At 46.5% G+C, this 17,831-nt stretch overlaps 1 protein-coding gene across 3 annotated transcripts in view; it reads right to left on the bottom strand.

Moving 5' to 3' along the window:
• The window catches only part of TTC38 (tetratricopeptide repeat domain 38), a 561,013-nt gene that overhangs the window by 52,422 nt on the left and 490,760 nt on the right, over nucleotides 1-17,831 (bottom strand). For all 3 annotated transcript variants that reach the window (XM_030214669.1, XM_030214670.1, XM_030214671.1), the window contains 2 exons: nucleotides 11,448-11,613; nucleotides 8,646-8,805 (listed from right to left, as the gene is read on the bottom strand). In XM_030214669.1, coding sequence (XP_030070529.1) covers nucleotides 8,646-8,805; nucleotides 11,448-11,613 — 326 coding nt within the window. The remainder of the gene's footprint in view (nucleotides 1-8,645; nucleotides 8,806-11,447; nucleotides 11,614-17,831) is intronic.

The raw sequence follows: 17,831 nt of genomic DNA, 5'->3' as shown, positions 1-17,831 counted from the left end.
TCTACTTACTGCCTAGACCTAAGTAGTTTTACCCCTAATGGGCTCAAAATCTAGAATAGGCTTGAAATAGGCACCATAACCAGTGTCTTTACTAGGCCCCTGTTATAGAATTACCCTTAAACATGCTGTGTCCTTTGGCTGCCAGCGCTGATGCCTACAGTGAAATCACAACTGGGAAATGTCTTTGATGCCACCTTTTTTCAGATAGATAGCAAAGGTACTCACCTGTAGCAGATGTTCTCTGAGCAAAACACGAAACACCCGTGAAGCTCAACTGGGCTGCATGTGCCTGACATGTGTACGAGTGCACGCGTGCGTGTCAATGAGGCCTTTTCTCCACTCGCCTCCTGATGATGCCACATCCTTCAGTTGAACCAATTCAATTTCTCTGCCATAGATAATAATTAACCACTAGCAGCAAAAAGGAGTCAATATTGTGCTTGTTGGAGTTGCTGCATTTAGCTTTTGGGGCCGCACCCTTTGTAAGGACATGTAGCTGAGGTATGTGGTTTGGAGAATGTGTTCAGGAAAACATGAAGAAATGAGAGGGTGGAGATGCTTGGGAAACAGGTAAAAGTTGGATCCAGTGAATTCCACTTGAAAAGATCCAGAGGATCATAAATAAGAATATTTTCTATTTTCTATTGGTATAATAAGATTTGAGCAACATAAAAGTCCTTTTAGAATCAAAATTAGTATTTAAAAATTACATATATAAGCCTAAAATCTTTTGCCCCCCCCCCCCCACCCCCCAGAGTTTTCTTGTGTCCACTTTGCGGCCTTTACATGAAAAAGGTTGGAGACCACTGTTCTACACAGTATGGTAAGTGCCAATTGCACTAAGTTGAACTCTTACAGAATTGGTTTTGAGACCAGACTCAGAAAGGTGTAGAAGCTATTCAAGCAGTTTTTTTGTAGGGCAGGAAAAGGGATCTAAGCTAGATGGCAAACCTCTTCCACTTGAAATTATATGACTACTTAGTGGAATCTTTCCTGGAAGCAAGTAGGACCTGGGAGACAACCTCATGCAATTGAAGGAATGCAATTTCTACACTCTCAACATCGAAGCTCTGAAAGCTAAGGACTGGAAACTGAGATGCAGAAAAGACTTCAGTCTGAGTAATGAGGGTCTTTGGAGGATAACTCCAGTAGTCGAGGGAACCATATTTGTCGTGGCCAGTAGGGTGCAATAAGAATCATGGTTCCTCAGTCCTATCTGAGTTTCAGCAAAGTCTTCCCCACGACAGGTATTGGAGCATATATGTACAGAAGACCTTCCCCCCTCCCCCCCCCCAAGATGCCTAATGCTAGCCTGTTGTGTGATCTCAGCCTGGAACCGAACTAAGGGACTTTGTGTTAAGATGAGTGGCAAAGAGATCCTTAAAGATTGGAGGAAAAACCATCCTGATCTTTTCTTTGACCATGTATTTGTTCAGGGCCTTTAAGACTATCATGGGATGAAATCCCCCCATTTGTTTAGGCACAAGTAAGTACTTGGAATAGAATCCCATCTCTGCTTCTCCCGGAGGCCTGTAGAAGGGAAGCGAGTTCCTCTACACGTCCTGGTACTGAGGGCTGAACTTTGTCGCTCATGGTGGACAATTTGGATGGAGCTCTTGCCAATGAAGAGTGTAACACCCAAGGTAACAAGGAGCCATTTTGCTTGAGAAAAATTCAGCATCCCTCTTACCAGTCATCCAGGACAGTCAAACAAAAGCTCGCCCCTTGCTTTGACTAGGGATCTGGCTGGAGCTTTTGGGTCCACTGCTCCTGAGGGCAGGAGTGGGGGCCCTAGGATTGCAGGGAAGGGTGGGCAGGAGGAATATACTAGTGCCCGAAAACCTTCAAGAATTGGATGCTGCAGAGGGAGTGAGCTGTGGCGGGGACCTCCTCCACCTCGTCCCCCCAAAAGATTATCACTTCAGCAAAGGATGTCCGCCAGCTTCGCAGGAACCACTATTCGAGGTCTGAAACAAACAGCCAGGTGATTCTGTGCATGACAATACCTAATGCCACATCAAAAGCATCATAGGCTGCCCAAGCTCAGTCCTTTTGACACTCCTTTTGCTTGGCTACTAACTCACAGAGTTGTGCGACTAAATGTCCACAAACGCCTCTACAAGTTCCGCAAGTAGCTGTGCATGTAAGAGCTGGTAGGACTGTATGCAGAATATAAGCACAGAATCCTGAAAACATTTCTCCTAAAAGATTCCAGAGTCTTAGCATCCCACCCAGAGGGCACCAAGGCATTGTTTCTGGTAATCATGGCCCTTTTGAGGGCAGATTTGACCACTATGGAATGGCGAGGAAGCTGTTCCTTCTCAAAAATGGAAGAAGGAACCGTCGGAAAATAACAAGAAGCAGCATAAGGAGTGTCAATGCAAATGCAAGGCGCAGATAAAGAAGGCCAAGAGGGATTACGAAAAAAAGATAGCATTAGAGGCAAAAAAACATAGTAAAAATTTTTTTCGGTAAATTAAAAGCAGGAAGCCGGCAAAACAATCGGTTGGGCCGCTGGATGACCGAGGGGTAAAAGGGGCGATCAAGGAAGACAAAGATGTAGCAGAGAGACTGAATGAATTCTTTGCTTCGGTCTTCACCGAGGAAGATTTGGGTGGGATACCGGTGTCGGAAATGGTATTTCAAGCGGACGAGTCGGAGAAACTTACTGACTTCATGGTAAACCTGGAGGACGTAATGGGGCAGTTCAGCAAACTGAAGAGTAGCAAATCTCCTGGACCAGATGGTATTCATCCTAGAGTACTGATAAAACTGAAAAATGAGCTTGCGGAGCTACTGCTAGTGATATGCAACTTATCCTTAAAATCGAGCGTGGTACCGGAAGATTGGAGGGTGGCCAATGTAACACCGATTTTTTAAAAAGGCTCCAGGGGAGATCCGGGAAATTATAGACCGGTGAGTCTGACGTCAGTGCCAGGGAAAATGGTAGAGGCTATTATTAAAAACAAAATTACAGAGCACATCCGAGGACATGGATTACTGAGACCGAGTCAGCACGGCTTTTGTGTGGGGAAATCTTGCCTGACCAATTTACTTCAATTCTTTGAAGGAGTAAACAAACATGTGGACAAAGGGGAACCGGTTGATATTGTGTATCTGCATTTCCAAAAGGCGTTTGACAAGGTACCTCATGAAAGGCTACAGAGGAAATTGGAGGGTCATGGGATAGGAGGAAATGTGGATTAAAAACTGGTTGAAGGATAGGAAACAGAGAGTGGGGTTAAATGGGCAGTATTCACAATGGAGAAGGGTAGTTAGTGGGGTTCCTCAGGGGTCTGTGCTAGGACTGCTGCTTTTTAATATATTTAAAAATGATTTAGAGATGGGAGTAACTAGCGAGGTAATTAAATTTGCTGATGACACAAAGTTATTAAAAAAGTTGTTAAATCTTGACAGGATTGTGAAAAATTACAAGAGGACCTTACGAGACTGGGAGACTGGGCGGCTAAATGGCAGATGACGTTTAATGTGAGCAAGTGCAAGGTGATGCATGTGGGGAAAAAAGAACCCGAATTATAGCTACGTCATGCAAGGTTCCACGTTAGGAGTTACGGACCAAGAAAGGGATCTGGGTGTCGTTGTCGATAATACGCTGAAACCTTCTGCTCAGTGTGCTGCTGCGGCTAGGAAAGCGAAAAGAATGTTGGGTATTATTAGGAAAGGTATGGAAAACAGGTGTGAGGATGTTATAATGCCGTTGTATCGCTCCATGGTGCGACCGCACCTTGAGTATTGTGTTCAATTCTGGTCACCGCATCTCAAGAAAGATATAGTAGAATTGGAAAAGGTGCAGAGAAGGGTGACTAAAATGATAGCGGGGATGGGACGACTTCCCTATGAAGAAAGATTAAGGAGGCTAGGGCTAATCAGCTTGGAGAAGAGACGGCTGAGAGGAGACATGATAGAGGTATATAAAATAATGAGTGGAGTGGAACAGGTGGATGTGAAGCGTCTGTTCACGCTTTCCAAAATACTCTGGAATTCGTTGCCGGAGAAAGTGGTGAAGGCGGTTAGCTTAGCAGAGTTTAAAAAGGGGTTGGACGGTTTCCTAAAGGACAAGTCCATAAACCGCTACTAAATGGACTTGGGAAAAATCCACAATTCCAGGAATAACATGTATAGAATGTTTGTACATTTGGGAAGCTTGCTAGGTGCCCTTGGCCTGGATTGGCCGCTGTCGTGGACAGGATGCTGGGCTCGATGGACCCTTGGTCTTTTCCCAGTATGGCATTACTTATGTACTTAATATGGAAGCCTTTTGGACTCTGTGACCTGTTGGCTTTGTTGACCCTTGTGAGCAATGTTGATCATGAGATCTGCACTAGGAGCTGGAAGTTGGAGCCGAGCCTGAAACCGTATCTAGCAGGGCTTCAATGAACGCCAATTGTTGAGCTGGAAGGAGATGGGATTTTGGGTGGTCTTTTGAGAAATGGGCTGCACAGAGAGAAGGGTCTCCCAATTCCTCATCTGTGCTGCCTTAAGGATGCTGTGCACAAGCATGTTCACAGCTTCCATGGGTGGAGAGTCAGTCAAGGACACCCAACATCTTGGCCCTGTGCTTGTCCTCATCCAGACAACGGAGAAGTCCTCTGGGGGAGATTTTCTCCTTTCCTGAAGTTGAGAAGGGTCTTAAGGGTCGATATTCAAAGCAATTTAGGCGGGTAGGAGCCTCTCCTGCCTGCTTAAATCACTTCTCAACGCTTCAGTGGGGATATTCAGCGGCACATAACCTGAGAGTACCACAGAATATCCCCACAGACGCCCAAACAAAAAGTGGGCATGTCAGGGGCAGCGCTGGGGGTGGCACTGGAGAGGAGCCCAAGGTTATGAAGGTGATGGCAATATTCAGTTCTGGCACCCGCAGAGCTAAGCAGCTTAATTTAGGACAGCTCAAAAGCTGTCCTAAATAAGAACACTTACCTATGCAGGTGCTGGCACTGAATATCGGGCTGACACCCCCATAACTTTGTTTTAGTTTAAAAACAACAGCAGCAAAAAAAGAGAACCTGAGTCCCCTCCTGTCCTCCTCCAGACTGCAGAAAGAACCCCCATTCAGAAGACCCCCCCCCCCCTCCATTCTCAGCCAACCAGGCAGGTCTCTGAGCCTACCTGTACCCCTGGTAGTCCAGAAAGGTCATTGGGGACAGGGGCAGGGCCGTGCCAACACGGTAAGCGGGGTAAGCACCACAGGGGGCACCAACCTCTGGAGGGCTCCACCGCGGTGCTTATCCTCGCCCCGCCGGGGCCTTTAAATCTTTTACCTCCAAGGCTCCGACTGTCGCAGCAGCGTCAGTGAAAGCGCTGCCGATGTCTCCCTTCCCTTCGCGCTCGTTGGTTCCCTCAGTGTCCCGCCTTCTTCTGACGTCAGAAGAAGGTGGGACACTGAGGGAACCAACGAGCGTGAGGGTGCAGGTGGAGGGAAATTGCTCTGTTGGAGCCGTTGACTGAAGATATCTCCAGAAGGGAGACTTTGAGGGTTACTTATGCTCTTGAGCCAGACAAAAATTGGACCTTGAAACTGTTTTCTAAATGTAGTGATACATCTAGGTTCGAAAGTTTCTATTGTTCCCTGATATTTCTAAAGTCTCTCAGTGTTTGTGGCACCCAAGGCAGGAAATGGTTGCCTTGGGTGCCACTTTTCACTTTATGTGAAACAATGTAATTCATTTATTTTTTTATGATCTGGCTCAGTTACAATGTTTTCTGCAGAACAGAGCTGCTCCTACAGTGGTAGAACTCATAGATCAGGACCAGCATTGGAGAAGGCTTTTCATTAGTTAATGTGCTTCCTGCTGTCTTGTTTTTCTTCCAGTGTCTTCTTTGCTTTCTGTGTAGTGGCATCACTAGCTCTAGATTTCATGGCATCTTCCCCTCACACTGGTGGACTCTTGCACATAGGATCTCTAAGACAGAGGAAAGGATTTAAAGGCCCCAGGGCGTGGAGCTGAGGGGTAAGGGAAGGGCAGAGAGGCATGGATGGGAGGGCAGGGCCCAGAGAGAGGAGAAATTGCTGGAAATAGAGGGGAGGGGAGAGAGAATTGCTGGCTATGGATGGAGGAGGGAAGGGCAGAGAGGGACATGGATGGGAGGGCAGGGCCCAGGGAGAGGAGAAATTGCTGGGAATGGAGGGGAGGGGAGAGAGGAGAATTGCTGGCTATGGATGGAGGAGGGAAGGGCAGAGAGGGACATGGATGGGAGGGCAGGACCCAGGGAGAGAGGAGAAATTGCTGGAAATAGATATAGAGCAAGAAATGAAGAAGGAGGAAAGTAAAGAAATAAATGGAAAGGAAGCCCTGGAAACGGAGTTAAGAGGACAGATAGCAGCAGAATCAGACACTGGGCCAGCATGATCAGAAAAAGAAAAGTCACCAGACAACAAAGGTAGAAAAAAATCATTTTATTTTCATTTTAGCGTTTGGAATATGTCCACTTTGAGAATTTACATCTGCTATCTTATTTTGTAATGTATAGCAATTTGTTTCTAAGACTATTGCTGACAATTCCTGTCAGTGTGGCAAGTGGTGAACAATAATTTTCACAGTTAAAAATCATAAAAAATTATTTGTGATCTATTTGTTGAGCAATCCCACAAAGATGCACTCCATCTTTCAGCTCCTATTTCCTTTGCATCTTGTGCCACACCGGGGGGGGTGGGGCCCAACTGATAGTCTGCAGGGGGGCGCCAGAGACCCTAGGCATGGCTCTGAGGCATGACCTCTCATGGCAGCCATTTTGGAGAGGTGCCACAAGGGCCAGGAGCAAGGGGGCTGCAGTCCTGCCCCCAATGTCCTCTCTGAACCATGAGGGATACAAGTAGGCCTTAGGAGAGGGCTTACCTGGATGGTGGGGGGGGGGGGGGGGCAGGGGTGTTCTTGCCATGAGCTTGGGGGAGGGGGAGAGAAAGAGGGGTTATTGTTTAGGGGGGAGTGAGAGATTTTTTTTTTTTTTTTTTTTTTAGATATGCGGCCCCTGGCCTGATATTCAGCTGGGATTGCATAACTCTTATGCGGGCTCCGGCCTGATATTCAGCTGGGGCGCTACATAACTCTTATGCAGGCCCCGGGTGAATATTGGGTGCCCAGCCTGCCCCAAACTATTCCCCGATTTTTTTACACCTGCTTTCTGCCTCTTCCAATCCTTTCAACAGCATTGTCTTTCCCAACCAGTAACCCCTTCCAATCCCCTTCACCCATTCCTAGCCCCTCTATTCCTCTCTCCCAGCTTCTGTCCCCATTACTCAGCCTCTCTTCCATTTCTGTTGCTTCTAGCCCTTCACAGCAGAATTCTCTCCCACTGCCAGTAACCCCTTTCAGTTTCCTTCACTTTTCCTAGTCCCCTCTATTACCTGCATGCATTGGTGGATGGAGGCACCCCGCCGACTTCCTTGCTTCTGAGGCAGTATGAGGAGGAAGTGTGACTCAGGTAGTGGATTTCTTCGGCTGGTGGGGCTTCAGCTACCCCACCAGCCATTGAACAGGTACTGCACCTTTGGAGGAGGCCTGAGCCCAAAGTGGGGGGCCCAGGTCTCCAATGCCCCACACCTCTCTCCTGTGGCTATGCCACTGATTAAAGCCCTAATATCTTCCTTTCTCCTGCCTCCCCTCTACTCCCAGGTCCATTATCTCTCTCTCTTCTCTCCCAACCCCCCCTCCCCCCACCATGTCCAACCCCTTCTCTATTTCTTCCTTCCCTCCACCCCAGGTCCATTTTCTCTTTCTCCTTCCCTCCCTCCCTCTTAGCCCAACATATCTCCCTCTCTTATCCCTCCACTTCCCTCCCTCCAACCTTCTCTTCCCTCCGTCCAACCTTCTCTCCCTCAACTGGCATATCTCCCTATTTCCCCCTCCCCCTCCCCATGCACAGTCCAGCATCTCTCACTCCCCCTTTGGCCCTGCCTGAGGTTCTCTCTCCCTCACCCCCGCCTGCAATTCTCTCTCAATTCCCCCCTCCCCTCCACCGCCAGAGGTTCTCTCTCAATTCCTCCCCCCCCCCCCCCAAGGTTCTCTCCCCATCCCATATGCATGTTCGATTGGTCTGGCATCTCTCCCTCCCCTTCCCTCCTAACCCAGTTTACCTTTTTAGTAAGTCCGGCCCTGCAGTGCCAGCGACAGCCGTACTGATAGGCTACCTTCGGCCTGAACTGGACCTTTCCCTCTGACATGTCCCACTCCCTTCTGACGCAACTTCCTGTTTTCAGAAGGGGAGAGGGAAAGGCCCGGGTGCAGGCCACAGGCAGCCTTTCAATACATCTGAACAAGTAAACCGGGTAGGGAGAGAAGGGAAGAGGAGGGGAAAGAGCCGCTGGCAGTCTGGGAGGGGAGAGAGAGATGCCAGACCAACCATGTGATTTTTACATTTTTAAATCACAGCATTAAACGCAATTAACATGCAGCCCTAGTCAAGTTTTGAATCTGATCAGTAGCCAATGACATGACTGAACCATTTTGCTCGAGCAAGTACAAGGATGGTAGTATTTTGGATAGATTGGAGATGGTGGAGAAGAGATTGTGAAAGTCCCGAGTAGATGGGATTTTCTGGTAAGGCTGTAAATCAAACAAAATAGTAAAAAAACAAGAACAGCAAGAATATAAAATCTGCTTCCTATCCAACTTAGGCCCACTTACCTGAGCATTGCTGCCCCCTATCGAAGGGATTTTGTAGCGGACTGGATAGAGTAATTCTACTGCCTTGCAATAATTTTCATCCTCAATTTCAACCAGGGCCTGACAAAGATGTAGGCCCAAAGCCTGACCCAGGCTATGCTGGTGATTGGAACCAGGTGTTCTTTAAAAGAGAAAAAGTAAAAAGCTTACTTAAAATATTTTCTTGGCATCACTGGTTACACTGGTTCAGAGTCACGGAATCAGCACTTAGTATGCTGGTGATGCTCAAAAGATGTATTACATGAATCATTTCTCATATGATTCACCAAAATTGAATACTTGCCTAGATGATATTGCAAACTGAAATTAAACTGAAACAATGCAGAGATCTTCAGATCCATGTTTTCCTAGTCATTTGGAAAAAATACAATCCTGATTTTGGGTGTTACATTGACCCCTTATTTCAGTCTCATATTTCTGTGGTTATACAAATCCTATTTTTTCCTATCTACACATGATTTGATTTCTCTGTTCTTTATTTTTTAAAAAAGAAGGAATCTCTGTCTCTAGTCTATGGTATGACTATCATACATTTGGATGATGGCAATTCCTTGCTGACATATGTCACTGCTTATTCTCTTAAACATCTGCCTAAACCACTGCTATTAGGATGATTTGTTATACTAAGCAATCTGATCATTTTACTGCCCTATGGAGAAAACATCACTGGCTTTCAATCAAATATAGAATTCATTTCAAGTTAACTATCCGCTTTAAAGCCACATTGGCCAGCCAACCTGCATAAATTAGTTACCTTATTCCCTATTTACCTCTTCATGCTTTGAGATCTCTTGACTTAAACCTCTTGTCAGTGCCCACTTCATAAGGCTACATATAAAACCGCCTTTAGCTATCAGTGATTTAAGAACTAATGTAAAGTAGTCCACATTCTGAGCCTAAGATAAATCTTTGTTGTTTATGCAAATCTTTGGTCTATAAGAAGCTGTTATTTTATTAAATTGTATTGTATTAGTTAAATAAGCATTCTATGCACTCTGACTATGCTATATTTTATTATGTTTGATGAGTATGTCATATAATTTGGATTGTATTATGTTCTTTAGATTAATTTACTTAGGCTCATAGTTGCATATTGTAACTGTAGCTGCCTTATTTACACGGCAAGTAAATATATCTAAGTCTATTCCAACAGGTGCCCTTCATACAGTGGCTCATTTCTTGATATCTCCGAAGCTGAGCAGAGTGGAGCCTGGTTTTTAATGTAAAGCAATCCCTGAGCAATTAACAATTTTAGCCAAAGAAAATATGGTGCTAATCTAATTAGCATTGTTTTCAAAACCGCAATATACTGGAGCATCATAAGATACTCCAGTATATTGTTCCAGGGGCCACATACACGCGAAGTTTGTCTTCACCCTGTAAATAATGAATCATATGACTGTTGCAAATGTACAGAAAGTAACTCCAGAATCCAAGTGTATGGATTAATGTGTGTGCGCCTCCTGTGTGTCTGACCAGGAGACGTGATGAGAGTAGGAGGCAGCTGTTGGAACGAATGGGCTGCATGGCATTTTGCATGCGCTAATCTTTATCATATGCTAAATCTGTTAGTACACCTTAGTAAAAGGACCCCCTATGTGAAGAGATGGGATAGTTTGTGGGGAGGTGTGGCAGATTGGGCTGTAGGACAGTTTGAGGATTTGGATGAGTAGGGAATTCCACCTTTTTAACTGCCTTGTCTTGTTCTCTAACTGATTCATTTTGTATAATTCTTTCCAACTTCTACTGAGTTGAAAAAATAAAAAGAATATAGACAGCAAGCCCAGTGCTGCATACTACTACACAGGAGAACTAGGCTGGCTAGGAATGCTATGTTCACAGCCTCTGGGGACGTGTCAGCCGTTACTTAACACCACCACCTCAGGGTAAAATTTGAAAAGGAATAACTAGCTAACTTCAGGAGTTAGCAATTAAACCTCTGCATTTCAAAATGTTTACCCATCTCAATTCACAGTCAAACATTTAGACAATTATTTTTAGCTGACTTTTCAGCCAAGTCTGACTAAAATTAGCTGTTTATTTTCACTGCTCAGCAGCTCTTTGAAAGCGGACTTGGGGACTAACAAAGGATTCAAAAAAGGTTTGGATAAGTTTCTGGAGGAGAAGTCCATAAAATATGACTAGACATTGAGAGAGCCATGAGAAATAGATCTACTATTCGTGACCTGATACCCAGGTTGGTCACTGTCAGAAACAGGATACTGGGCTAAATGGAACTCAATTTGACTCAGAATGGCTTTTCTCGTATTCTTGGGTCTATGTTAACCAGGTGCTGTTAGAGTGGAGGAGTAGACTAATAGTTAATGCAGTGGTCTGAGAACCAGGGGAACCGAGTTCAATCAGCGCTGCGTACATCTAGTAGCGCTATAGAAACGATAAGTAGTAGTAGTAGCATTAATTCCCACTACAGCTCCTTGTGACTCTGGGGAAGAAACTTAATCCTCCACTGCCCGATACAAAATAAGTACCTTTATATAATATATAAATCACTTTGTAACCACAGAAATGCAGTATATCAAATCCCATCTCCTTTCCCTAAGAACCACTGTTTGTCTCTCCTGGCTGAGAACTGTCACCATGGTGGTTGGGCTGAATTGGGAAGAGGATAAAAAAATAAGGCAACCCCTTGGGTAAGTTGATGAAAACCAACAAAGGCCAATTTTCATTGAGCCAGAATGCCAAAAGGAAATCAAAAAAACATGTGTGGGGCAAAAATTATTTTTTCATGAAAATATGGCTTACTTAGAAACTTCTTGCAAAGTTGTAAGAAGCTTATGGGTTGTCTCTTGGTCACTGGCCCCCAGTGATGACATCAAAATGTGAAGATCATTAAAAATTAGAACATGATCCTTGGCATGCGACTTTGTAACTTGTAGAAGCTTCTTCCACCTTTCTCCTATGTTCACACCTAGAAGAAAAATCTAAGATTACTTGGCATCAACAGATAGGAGATGTTCCCCTAAACAGCTGAGAAAACACAAACAAGAATCCATGCTCCGCATGAACAAACGAGCAAAGAACAAACAGCTAGACAAGAGGTCTAGAAAACCAACAAACAAGCAAAGAACAAACAGCTAGACAAGAGGTCTAGAAAACCAACAATCTATATCACATGAAAACACAACTTGTGAATAGTGCTGTATATACACATATAAATGGCTGCAGATACAGTGTTTCCATTGCGTCCCTCGAGACCAGCACAGATGGTTATGCTTCAAGTAAGTAAACCTATAAGTGGGCTGTGCAGTCCCCTGAAAGCCAGTCTGTTCTCAGTCTCAGCAGATGGTAGCAGTGGTAAGCCTGTGCAGTCTGGTTAGTTGAGGGTCCTGGGGTTTGGTTACTCGTTAGTTGTACCAAGGCTCTTTGCTGCTTCTTCCCACCTCTCTGACTGCTGGATAGGGGCTGAAGCCCACGGGGGTCTCGTAAGGTCCTCTTGTAATTTTTCACAATCCTCTCGCGATTTAACAACTGACTCCCTTCTGTGGGGGTATTTCTTTGCTGTGCCGCAGCTGTCTGACTCTGTCCTCTGGCAGACCAGCAGTCTTGAATGCTGTGGGGTCGGCCTGTGTTCTGTCTCTCTGAGCTTAAAGAGTGGGAGTTGAGGAGAGAGAGACGTGCCAAAACAAAATTAAAAAAAAATCAATGCAGCGGTGTTTCATTGTTTGGCTGCTCAGTAGCCGGTTTTGCCTTTCCGCTGGGTCGGTGTGTTGCTCGTGGGGGGGAGGGGGGCCGTGGTGTTCTCGCAGTATTTTTTCTTGCCAGCCATGTCACAGCATCTGAAGCGCTGCCTGATGTGTCAGCATTGGGGAGTTGATGCAACTGGGCAGTGTAACTTCAGTCTAAGTCTAAGTTCAGCAAATTCCCATTCCATGGCTCCTTGTTGTTTGGGCAAGATCTGGATAAGTTGGTGAAGTGCTTGCGTGAGACTAAGGATAGGCCTCAAGCAGGTGGCAGAGTTGTGCCTGGGAAGTCTCGATTTTGGGAAGTGTGTCACTACCTTCCTGGTAGAGGAAGTGGGGCTCAGCGCAGTCGTTTCTTTCAGAGGGTGCAGTCCTTTCGGGAGGGTCGCCAGGGCAGTTGGGACTCTGGTCCCTCGGCGGCCGCCTCCGGAAGGTCTGCCCAATGAAGGTGTCGGGGTCCAGTTCTTGGTTCCCATAGGGACGAGGCTGTGGGACGTTTACGAGGAGTGGACCCCAGATGCTCGAGATTGTTCGAGACGGCTATGCACTGGAGTTTGCCCGTCCCTTGACAGATGCTTTCGTGTTGTCTCCTTGCCATGAGCCTTGGAAAGCACGAACAGCTCGCCAAGGGAGTCACAAGTCTGGATTCTTCACGGTGGATAGTGGTAACGACGGATGCCAGTCTGGCAAGCTGGGGAGCCCACTGTTTGGGTCAGGTAGCTCAAGGTGTGTGGTCGATAAATGTGTTGAAACTGAGAGCGATCAGGTTGGTAATTCTTGCGTTTCAGCCCCTTCTTCAAGGCAGTAGCCTACATCAATCGTCAAGTCGACACAAAGAGCAGGTATGTGGCAGAAGAAGCTTCTCTTCTTCTCGCTTGGACAGAGGTCCATCTGGCAGGTCTTTCTGCTGTGCACGTAGCAGGAGTGGACAATGTTCAGGTAGATTTTCTCAGCAGGCATCACCTGGACCCCAAAGAATGGAAACTGAGTCCAGCGGCTTTCTCTCAGGTAGTCAGTCGCTGGGGTCTTCCGCTCTTGGACGATGGCGACTGGGGTCAATGCTCAGGTGCCTTGTTACTTCAGGCGCAGGAAGGACAGTTGAGCAGAGGGTCTCGATGCGCTGGTGCAGCCTTGGCCTGCAGATGGGCTTCTTTATGTTTTTCCCCCGAGGCCCCTGATCTGTCAAGTTCTTCAACAGGTTCAGAGGCACACCAGTCTGGTGGTCTTGGTGGCTCTGGACTGGCCTCGCAGACCTTGGTATGGGGATCTCATTAGTCTCCTAGTGGACAAGCCACTTCCATTCTCACCAACAGCGGACCCTCTGTTGCAGGGGCCAGTGTTCATGTCCGATCCGGCTCGATTCTCACGGCATGGCCCTTCAGAGGGCACGTTTGCTGAAGAAAGGTTTTTTGGGATCTGTCATTGCCACTATGCTGCGCTCTAAGAAAAGATCTACTTCTCTTGCGTATGTTCAAGTCTGGCGAATTTTTGAGGACTGGTGTGCAGATAGTTCTATTATGTCACTTTGGGCATTGGTGCCTTAGGTGCTGGATTTTTTTGCAGGCTGGATTGGATAAGGGTCTCCTTTTGTCCTCACTAAAAGTACAGTTGGCAGTTGTGGAATGTTTTCAGGGTTTCATTCAGGGTCATCTTTTGAGTTTTTTTTATTTTTTATTTGTACCCCGCGCTTTCCCACTCATGGCAGGCTCAATGCGGCTTAGGTACTTATTTGTACCTGGGGCGATGGAGGGTTAAGTGACTTGCCCAGAGTCACAAGGAGCTGCCTATGCCTGCAGTGGGAATCGAACCCAGTTCCCCAGGACCAAAGTCCACCACTCTAACCACTAGGCCACTCCTCCACTCGCTTCCAGATGTGGTTCGTTTCTTTAGATGAGTGCGCCTTCTTAGGCCTCCATGGGATATGAACCGTGTATTGTCTGTATTGGTGTTGGTGCCTTTTGAGCCCTTGTCAGGTTGTACTCTGAAGGTGTTCCTAATGGCCCTGTTGTCTGGTCGCCGGCTCTGTCCTGCATAGATCCTTTCTTCCTCCGGATGGTTCCTTCCTTCCTTCCTTCCTAAAGTGGTCTCTCTGTTTCATCTGAATCAGGAGGTCTCCTTACCCGTTTTGGGTAACAGGAAAGGTTCGTAAGAGCAGCAGCAGTTACACCTGTTAGATGTTCACAGGGTTCGCCATCACTATTTGCGAGTGTCTCGGGAATTTCGCTGCTCTGATTGGCTCTTTGTGCTGTTAGGGGTGGTCATAGAAAGGACAGGCTGTATACAAAGTGACTATTGACCGGTGGGTGAAGGAAGCGGTGGCTTTGGCCTATTTGCTTCGGAAGCAACTATTCCCTCTTTCTTGAAGGCTGTAACATCTTCGTGGGAGGAGCATTCTTTGGTCTCTCCATTGGAAATTTGTAGAGCAGTAACTTGGCTCTTCTCTTCATTCTTTTATGTGTCATTATCGGTTGGATGTGTATGCTCTTCCGGATGTGCAGTTTAGAGCCAGTGTGCTCCAGGGGTCCCACCCATGATGGTCACTGCTTTGGTACTTCCCATCTGTGCCGGTATAGAGGGACCCTATGGAAGGAGCAATTATATCTTACCTGCTAATTAGCTTTCTTTTAGTCCCTCTAGACTGGCACAGGTCCCTCCCAAGTGGTTGCTGTGGTTTGATAGTTGGTCTGTCGGTCTGTCTGACAAATGACCTTTGTTTTTCGGGAGGTTCTCTGACGCATTCTTACAGTTCCCTACTTAAAAAAATAAATAAATAAAATAAAAGAACAGAGCACAGTATTACACTAGGCGCCACAAGGGACTGGTGTGCTTACGTCCCATACCCTCCTGTTTTCGAAAGTGATCGGGTTTGATATAGCCAGTTTCCGTGCACGGACAGCAGCAGTTCAGACAACCCTGGTCAAGGGATCATGGTGGCAGAGGCACATACAGAGTGCTTTCATCATTGGAGAGAGTGTTTCCTCCTTTTTTTCTGGTGTTTTAGCTTAGGATTCATCTGCTTTGCTAGGTGTAGACTGGCTTTCAGGGGACTTGAAGCTCAGTTTGTTCTCAGTCTCCATCTCCTGGGAGAAGTGCATAACCATCTGTGCCGGTCTAAAGGGAGTAAAGGAAAACCAATTAGCAGGTAAGATCTAACTGCTCCTTGGCTGGCTTAATCGCTAGGCGTGCAGCTGTACCTGCAGACAGTAGTAATCAACCTTTGCTCTGCTTTGTCCTACATGACAATTACCTGTGGCCTGTTGATTCTTTTTATGGCAGTACTCTCCTGCTTTCCCCTCCCCCCCCCCCCCCCCCCACCGCTATGGTATCTCCTCATAACATCACTTGTTTGCCATTGGGGGAGGGGGAGAAGAACACACTCCTTAATTTATTTTGATGTATGTTGTTTTTGTTGTGTGTATTTTTTTTAGGGCTGTACATCAGGTTGATTAAATATTTTAATCACATAAAGCATCCCCTTCACTTTTCCTCCTGTACATACAGTGCAATATATAGATATCCCCTCCAAGGGCACCATCTCTTCTCTCTCCCCTTCCCTTCCTCTTCACGGGCACTGTCTCTTCTATCTCCCCTTCCCTTCCTCTCCATGGGCACCGTCTCCCCTTCCCTTCTTCTCCACAGGCACTGTCTCTTCTTTCTCCCCTTCCCCTCCACGGACAGCATCTCTTCTCTCCCCCCTTCCCTTCCCCTCCACGGGCACCATGTCTCTTCTCTCTCCCCTTCCTCTCCTTGGGCACCGTGTCTCTCTCTCCCCTCCCCCTCCATGGGCGTCCCTTCTCTCCCCTTCCCTTCCCCTCCACGGACACCATCTCTTCCCTCCCCTACACTCCATGATCATCATCTTCCTTGTTTTTTTCCTGTATCTGTCCCTCTCAAATACATCTTTCTCTCTCTCTGCCCTCTTTCTCAAAGCAAATCTTCCTCTGCCGCTGAACCCTCCCCCCTCCCTACGGTCCTCATTCTCTCTCTCTCTCGTTCTCCAAGCAAATCTTCCTGTGCTCCTGAACCAGGAGTGGCATTATATGTTAAGAAGAATATTAATGAGACAGAACTGCAGGACGTATGGGGTAAGGAAGAAGCGCTGTGGGTTAAACTGGAAAGATGAAAAGGAAACTATATTTACATTGGTATAATATACAGGTCACCTTCACAGTCAGAAGAATTGGACAGCGACTTAATTGAAGACATCCACAAGATAGCTAGGAAAGAGGAAATACTACTGATAGGTGATTTTAATATGCCGGACATCTATTGCCCCTGCTGCGGGATTGTCTAGAAGCAGAGGGATCTTGGATTCTCTACAGCATTGGTTTTCAACCCAGTCCTTGGAGCACACCCAGCCAGTCGGGGTTTCCAGGATATCCCCATTGAATTAAATGGGGAGATCCTGAAAACACCGACTGGCTAAGTGTGCCCCAAGGACTGGGTTGAAAACCTCTGCTCTACAGGATTGTTTCAGCAGTGGGTGACAGAACCAACACGGGATGGAGCTATTCTAGACCTAGTGCTTACAAATGGGGACAATGTTTCTGATCTTATGGTGAGAGGTCCTAGATTTCAAAAAGAACTAACTTTGCTGAGAAGGGGGAATTTCTCAGGGAAGAGTTAGTTGGATGGGAACAGCTGACGGGAGTAGAACAGTAGTGGGCGAAACAAAAGGAACCATTGTAAAGGCGACAAACCTTAATGTTAGTAAACTACATAAAACTAAGAGGAGGGAGGAAGTGACGTCATCGGAAGAGATGGCTGCTTGATCAGTAAGCTCCGTCGTCTCTAGAGCAAAATCGAAGCATTCCTCGTGCAAAAAAGCGAAAAAATCACTCCTAATATAAAAGAACTAACGCTAAACTCATGGCAGCAAAGAAAAAGCTGGCAAAATTCAAGTTTACGTCCGAGTCATCGAGCGCTACAAAAGGAACTGGACTTCGTTCTCGAGGGGCCAAGATGGCAAACGCGGAAAGCGAATTGGACCAGGACCTTGAAGAGCAGTTTGAGAGCGAGGCAGAAATTAGTAAGAACGATTTCGCCAGATGGTTTACAGAATTAAAAACTGAAATGGTGACAACAAGACGTAGCATTCAAATGGCGGTAGCGGAATTACGCGAAGAAATCAAAGAAATCGGAAATAGGCTGGCAGAAACGGAGGAAAAAACGGAGGCCGTATCGCAGGAAGTGCGGGACCTCCAGGGCTCCATAAAAAATGAACAGCAAACAAGAGTGGATATGGAAGACAGGCTGGAAGACCTTGAAAATCGCACTAGAAGGTGCAACTTGAGATTCAGAGGCATTCCAGAGGAGGACCAGTATAAAGATGCTGAGAAAGTGGTTCAAGAAATCTGTGCTTCTCTACTTAATCAGGACTCCAATGCAGGAGAGGGCCGAGAGAATGCACCTGTGGAACTGGAAAGGGCGCACAGAAGCCTAGGTG

This window comes from Microcaecilia unicolor, chromosome 9 (genome assembly GCF_901765095.1).
Source record: "Microcaecilia unicolor chromosome 9, aMicUni1.1, whole genome shotgun sequence".
Taxonomy (NCBI): domain Eukaryota; kingdom Metazoa; phylum Chordata; class Amphibia; order Gymnophiona; family Siphonopidae; genus Microcaecilia; species Microcaecilia unicolor.
This window is presented reverse-complemented; position numbering and strand designations above follow the sequence as displayed.